This window comes from Galeopterus variegatus, unplaced genomic scaffold, assembly GCF_000696425.1.
Source record: "Galeopterus variegatus unplaced genomic scaffold, G_variegatus-3.0.2 Scaffold3466, whole genome shotgun sequence".
Lineage (NCBI taxonomy): Eukaryota > Metazoa > Chordata > Mammalia > Dermoptera > Cynocephalidae > Galeopterus > Galeopterus variegatus.
Genome location: NW_007729577.1, coordinates 70,278 through 77,737, shown reverse-complemented (window position 1 = coordinate 77,737; position 7,460 = coordinate 70,278). Strand labels below are relative to the sequence as shown.

At 36.1% G+C, this 7,460-nt stretch overlaps 1 protein-coding gene across 1 annotated transcript in view; it reads right to left on the bottom strand.

Annotated features, from left to right (window-relative positions):
• Positions 1-5,231: 5,231 nt before the first annotated feature.
• The window catches only part of LOC103600797 (cytochrome P450 1B1), a 7,106-nt gene continuing 4,877 nt past the window's right edge, over positions 5,232-7,460 (bottom strand). The window contains exon 3 of the mRNA XM_008585126.1: positions 5,232-6,057. Within this exon, the coding sequence (XP_008583348.1) occupies positions 5,469-6,057 (589 nt within the window). The 3' untranslated portion in view covers positions 5,232-5,468. The remainder of the gene's footprint in view (positions 6,058-7,460) is intronic.

The following is a 7,460-nucleotide window of genomic DNA, read 5'->3' as shown; positions in this document are numbered from 1 at the left end:
CAAAAACAGAATTTTTTAAAAAAAAGAAAAAGAGGCTGGTCAGTTTTTCAGGTTTGCTCCGTGACTCTTGGCCCTGAGCCAAGGGGGTCTCAGTGGCTGTTAGGTTTCTGCTGTAGTGGCATGTGTTGTTTGTGTAGTATACAGCAGCCTCTCTCTCACCTAAAGTATCTCAAGTGGGCCAAAACCAGTCCCAGTAGCTCCAGTCACCCTGTTTGCAGAGGCAGGCTTCCCGTCAAAACGCAGTCTCTTGCCTTGGTTTTGCTCTCTCACCCTGGCCGGTGTGCAAGGGCTCTGAGACAAGAAGAGGCTCTGATTGGTCAATGCGGCAACATCTGGTCCGGTGTGGTGCACCCCTGTGGATGGACAGCCCACGCCCCGGCACCTGGACCAGCCTGTGGATGGCCTTTGGTTCAGGCAAGGATCCCTGGTCTAGACAGTTTCGAGGACAGAGGTTTTAGAATTGTAAGACAAAGCATGACATTTTCTGCATAAAGAACAGCTTGAGGAGGCTTTTCTCAGAAGAGTCTTCTTGGCATGTCACAATGCCAATTCCTCCCTGAATGCAGTAAGGAATGCATCATAAACAAGGGAGGTAAACTGTGGAACTCCGAGGATAAAAGGGCTTAGAAAATAGACGGACTACCCTGCATATCCAAACACGGGCGGGCTGGGAAGTGACAAGGTATGGTATGAATACAATGGGCTTTTAAGTCAGTTCATCTCTAGGGAAAATCTGGACACAGTTCTAATGTATAATTTTAGCACATTTCCTTACCGCCTCTCTGGCGAGATTGTTGTGCAATAATGCATTAAAGAGTTTAGCACGATGATCCAAAAATGTTAAGTGCCTAACAGATTTTAGTTCCATTTCTACCCCTCATACCTGGCACATGTTGAAAAGTGTTAGGAAAGACCACAGCATTCTCCCTCAAATCCTGAATGTAGCTTAGCAAATAAAGGAGCTGTAACAAGCAGAAGCTGTTACCTATAGCTTGCCCATATCTATTTAAACCAGATTATTTTCCTCCAAAATTCGAGGTTAAAAAGAATTGTTTCTAAATGTTTGAATATGTTTAAATTTTTTTCTTTCTCTTCCCATCTCTGAAAATTGTAACTAATGCACTAAAACTGAGAGCAGAGAGTATGTGAGAACCACTGAGCCAAAATAAGAGAGAGTTAACTGCCAGTTAACTTCTGTAGCACTCATGCAGAAAAATGGACTGGCTTTGAGGTTATAGAAACAACCTCTATGAATTTCCAACAACGATGCCTGTCTTATGTCTAAAGCTGTATTTATTTCCTACCTTGCACTCCAGTCTTACACTCTATTGGATTGATTGGGTAGAATCCAACTCTGCTTGACAGTTTTGCAAAACCCTAAACCCAATTAAGATTTTTAAAGGAAGTTTTCCCCACGAAAATATTTCCTTCACTTGTATGACCATTTCCAAGATCCTATTGTAGTACATATGAAAACAAATGAGTATTCTTTTAAAGCAATTCATAGCCATATCTTTTGGCTGCTGCAGTGATGTTTCCAAGCCAGAGTATCGATGACATGTGTGCAGTTTTTACTTCACTATTTCTTATCCTGTTTTCATAGTAATTGGAGCCATGATCTGGAAGAAATAAGGGCCTTTGGCAGTGCACAGCCCTGCCGTCTGACTGTGGGGCAGTAAAGGCCTGGAGACTCATGGAATGGGCCTTGTGAAGTCAGTCTTTTAGTAAGTAAAAAGGTCAACAGAAAAATATTTCTACATATTACAGAATACTCTTGCTCATTCTATTTCATTTGGCATTGATTGCACTTATGAATTAAGGTACATGCACCTTAAAAAATGAATGAATGAAATACTCAGAGAAAGGATTCATGTGCTGCTGAGGGGGAAAGTATGTCCTGAATTTTTTAAATGAAGGAGAAGTACTATGTCAGAGTGCTAAAGTCTCAATATACTCAATCTTTCAAAATTGTAAATTAATTCTCATTTTGCTTGATTGCTTCCCACTGAAATTTAACTTCTGTGTTGGATCTTATAGATCCAGAAATATAGAGATCAGAAATTTGGTAGGAAATTGGATACTTAAAGCCTAATTAAAAAAAAATAAAACAGCCTAAAATGTAGAACGGCCAAAAAGAATGCTTATGATCCAATATTTTAATTCAGGAATGTATAGTAGTAGTTGAAATAAATAGGTGCATTAGAGTATATTAGCTACAACATAAAATGAAACTTCATAATGAGATTATGAAAGTGATTTTTATTATCTTGGTAATGGTGTCCCATCATAGATAATCACAGATACAGAATTTTTTTTTTATTCGGTATATCAAATGGTAAAAGCTACAGATTAATGTTGTGTTCCCAGAATCTATTTCAGAATCTACTGTAGCTGCTATGCATGTACTAAAAGCATACATGATAAAGTACAAAAATAAGAAAAGGTTAAATAAGAAGTTATTGTTGTGTTATAAACATCTACTAAAGTAAACATTTTAATCACACATTTGTGTCACAGCTAAAAACATACAAATTAGTATATACTGCTATGCAACTATGTGATCTAATACAGATCTAGTATGAAAATATTAAGGCTGTAATAACATTTCACAGGTAAATGCTAAGTTCTGGGATGTGAAAGCTTTCAGAAAATCCACAAAACGAACTTGAGATATCTTCTTTTTGTTTTGGAAAAAAGCAATTTTCTTACAAAGCCAAAGCTTTAATATATAAATGAGGCATTTAATAAACAATATACTTTATCTATTGCAATAACCTGGAGTAAATGTTCTGACTTTAATGGTGATCAACAAATACAGTCTATCTCTGGCAGAAATAAAATGAGGTTTTTCTAATTAAGCCAGTATTCTGATTACCGTAGCCTCCAAATTTGGTTATTTTTGTTCATTTGGGGGTTTGTTTTCCTTCTTTTAACTAGGCTATACACATATTAAATAAGCCAGGTCACCTCCAAGCATCCACATTACTTTCTTCTATATAAGCACAACTTTCCCTTTGCCGTAAGTATCAGATGACAACTGAGCCTACATGCATAAAAACATCTTACAGCACATCTGGACCTGGTTGACTTAACGAGACATCCAGATTGGTACATGATTATTTTTGCTGCTACACATCTCTCAATCAGAGTAAATAAGCTATAGCAGCCCTAAATCACCGTCTCAGCCCTGCTGGGGAATAACGTTTTGGAATAGCCAGTGCCCCCAAATTTAAACGTACTGGGAAAGCCTGATTTCTCTATTTGACTTTATTGCCTTTAAAAATACTAGCATGAACAATTTTTCATATTCAAGAGGTACAGCTATGAATATTTTAAAATTAAAAGTACATGAAATTTTTATTAATACAATATTCCAAACTGCAAAATAGATCTACTACGTTGTAGATTTTTTTTTTAAAGGCTTATTTGGGATTTAATGCTAGCATGTCAAACATCTTTTTTCTAAATGTTCATGATTCAAATTTTTTTCTTTAAGTTAATTAATTTGGAATGAGTGGGAAAACGTTTAACCATCTTTCCTCCTTTTTGTTCTTTCTCTCTTTTCTCTTACCACCCACACACAAACCATCACACACTCCTTCCTTTGTAATTTTACTACAAAATTCCAAAAGGCTTACCAAAATGGAACAAGTAATAAGCTCGTAAGACACTGTATAACTTTCTTTGGAAGTTTAAGTGCAATGAAAATTAAAACTTGAAATTTCACTTCATACTTCTAAAACCTTCCATCACTTTTTTAAAGATTTTAAGGTTATTTACATAAACCAAACACATACATTTTGTTCAAGCTTTATGCTTTTTCAGCTACCAAAGTAATTGCTCACAGAGTTGGCCATCTTAGATAACATCTTAAATAACTGATCTGATCAGTTCCACTGTCGTACAATGCAATTCTCAAAACAGTCTCCCAAGACTGTCTTCTGATTCTGACTTTCCAAAAAACAAACATTAATGCTAACTTTTAAAAAATAATCTAAAAGAAAAACTAGGTCAGTTATAGTGGGAATTCCCCCCTTTTTACCAAATAAAGAGAACATCCAGATAAAGATTTCTCGGCTTTCTACGGGATAATGGTCAGATTTCCACTACCTTCAACTGCAGCTGAATTCTCAGAGAGGCCTTAAAATTAAATTAAAATGTAAGCAGGCGAGAGCTTGGAATTTTAGCATACTAATTAGATAATTTCAAAAAGAGATTCGGGTTATTTTGAATACAATTTTAATTTAAATGTTATAAAATAAGAAAACATCTTACAGATCTAATTTTGAGATTTGTCAGTTCTCACCCAAGTTTTGGATGAGAAAAAAGACCTTGCTTTGATTTGGTTTTCATGGTGTCAAAATAGGTATTGATTTAATCAGCTCACTTAATATATTTGAGCCACAATTGGTTGAATTGGTTGTACTTTTCAATTTGAAATATTATACCAGACATATATTATTCAACCTTTTCCTGACCAAAAAATTAATACTAACACTGCTTATTGATAATTATGCAATATATGTATATATATTGAATACTATTTGGTGACACGTCTTTTTTTTTTTTTTTTTTTTAACCTATGAGACTTACTGAAATCAGTACCTCACAATCACATAATTTAAAGCTTAGCTGGGCTGGCAATTTTTTCCTGTGTGTGTGTGCTTATAATTGAAATACTGTACTTTGGCAACCAAAAGGGGTACAACTTCAGTTTGGAATTTTACAGTTTAACAATTTACACTTTAAAATTCATGATAAATCACTAAAACCCACCATAATCACAAATTTAACTATTAATTTCTTTTTGAGCAACTGACTTTATGATTCATCCTAAAAAGGAAGCATATCAATATCAATAAGGAAAAAGATAAATCCATCCATAGATTCTAGAGTCTGTCTAAGCTGTTTTACCGAAAAGGTAAGAAGGAACTTCCTAGTCTTTATACCTCTTTACCTTTTCCCTTCTCATCCTCAATCACATATCTTACACTGAAATTACTTGCCTTTACATCTTCAACAATATATTCTGAAACTTTGATTAATACAGTTTTCTATGGAGTAGATATCTGCACATGGAAGCTCAATCTTGGATCCCACTCACAAAGGCATGGTTACTGGAAAGCGTCTTCACTAGATAGGCGCGCACGTGTGTGTCTGTGTGTGTGTGTCTTTTAACTCCAAAGAATGCCCCCTTAAGAAATTATTATTATTATTTTTATTTTTATGTATAAAAATTCCTTGAGCCCTTTAACTCTTTGACTCAAAAAATCTTCTAGGAGTTCCTGCACAGCCCAGTAGTCATGAGGGGCCCCTTGGTGTGGGGCACATCTCCTCTGAAACCAGTTTATGCTCACTTAGAAGCTAATTGAGAAGTGGCACAAAAGAGGAGCTAGAAGAAAACCTGAATCTTACTCCCCATCCCTAAGGCTTGAGTACTTCTGAAATCTCGGTTTGCCCCTGGCTTCTCACTGACCACCTTCCTCGGCTTGTAATTCTTGGACAGCACTATCAAGGAGCTCCATGGACTCTCTGAGAGTGACGTTGATTTTTAATGACTTGGGTTTAATGGTCAGGCCGTAACTGAAATTCATTTTCAAGGGCTCGTCTGGGTTGGCCCTGAAATTGCACTGGTGAGCCAGGATGGAGATGAAGAGAAACAGCTGCATCTTAGAGAGCTCTTCACCAATGCACCGCCGTTTGCCCACTGAAAAAATCATCACGCTGCTGGCCAGGTCTTTGTTAAAGAAGCCATCCTTGTCCAGGAATCGGGCTGGATCAAAGTCCTCCGGGTTAGGCCACTTCACTGGATCATGATTCACAGACCACTGGTTAACAAAAACCACAGTGTCCTTGGGGATATGGTAGCCCAAGACAGAAGCATTAGCAGTGGTGGCATGAGGAATGGTGACAGGTACAAAGCTGGAGAAGCGCATGGCTTCATAAAGAAAGGCCATGACATAGGGCAGTTTGGGTTGGTCGCCCATACAGGGCAGACGGTTTCTCCCCACGACCTGATCCACCTCTGCTTGCACTCGAGCCTGCGTGTCGGGATACCTGTTTGGTTTTTAATGCATAGGGAGAAAAAAGAGTGAGAAAATTTAATTTTTCTTTCATCTAGAAAGTACAATTTATTTTAATTTCACTTTTCTTTAAACAGGCTATTGAGATCAGTGACTGAATTAATATTTCTGAAAAAAAATCTAAAACATTCTCCTAGTTTTTCACAAAATTACAAGATGGACCTTTAATAATTATATTTCCTGTAATAAGCCTTGCATGGCTAAAGCTCTCTTTGCCATCATAAGTCAAAAAAACACTAACTTTTCTCAGCAGGGAAAAGCACGCTAATAAACAAGGCCAACTTAGCCATTAGGCTCTGCAAGAACAGTGGTCCACAATACCTTTTAGGGGCCGAAAGAAATGTTTTCATATCTTTTAAAATCTTTAGACCTAAAAAAATGGACTTTTAGGCAGAAGACAATGTTTTAATATATAATTTTAATGTATTCCTCTTTATATGAATGTAGTCATAAAACATAATTTTTAATTTTTTTTATGGACTAAGAAGTCTATAAAAGCAAAAGCACCCAGGGTCCACAAAAGTTAAAATTCGGCCCTAAAAGTGGACCTCCCCCTTCCCTCATTTCCCTGGATAATTCCAGCAGACATGCTGCTCTCATTTTATACAAAGATAATTGGTACCCTGATAAAGATACGCATTTTCTAAATTTAAAAGCAAATTCCCAGTGTTCATAAGGTTATGGTAAAAATTGTAATACTTACTGTGGGTGATATAAACTGGTATAATCCTTTTGAAAAATAAAATCTTAGTACAAAGGAATATGTATAAAGATAATCCCTCCCCCCTCATCTTAAACCCAGTAATCCATACCTAAAAGTGTATTTTCAGGAAATAAGAGGCACAAAAATATAAAACCACAACAATAGCTAATTTTTTAAAAATGCAATCAAGGCCAATGACCAACATTAAAGCTCAAGAAATGATTATATATAATAATGCCATACATTATTACGGCAAAATATCATGCCATAAAATTTACTAAAATCAATGTTAAAAGGCAGGTAAATGTCCATTGTAATAAACAGAAGTGTCAGAAGTCAAAAAACATGTAACTGATTATTGCAACTCAAAAAAATGTAAGCATGTCTGTGATGCAATTATAGGTGATTTTAAAAATTACTTCCTCAACATCATATTGCAGGGGTCTACCAACTTTTTTTCATAAAGGGCCAGATAGTAAATATTTTAAGCTTTATGGACCAAACCCTCTCTGTCAAAACTATTCAACTCTTCCTTGTGTTGTAGTGTGGAAGTAGCCATAAACAATACCTAAATGAACGAGCGTGGCTGTGTTTGAGTCAAACTTACATACAAAAGCAGGGAGTGTAATTTGCCAACCCCTGTCATATTGTCTTTTCACTAAAAAGGAAAAAAA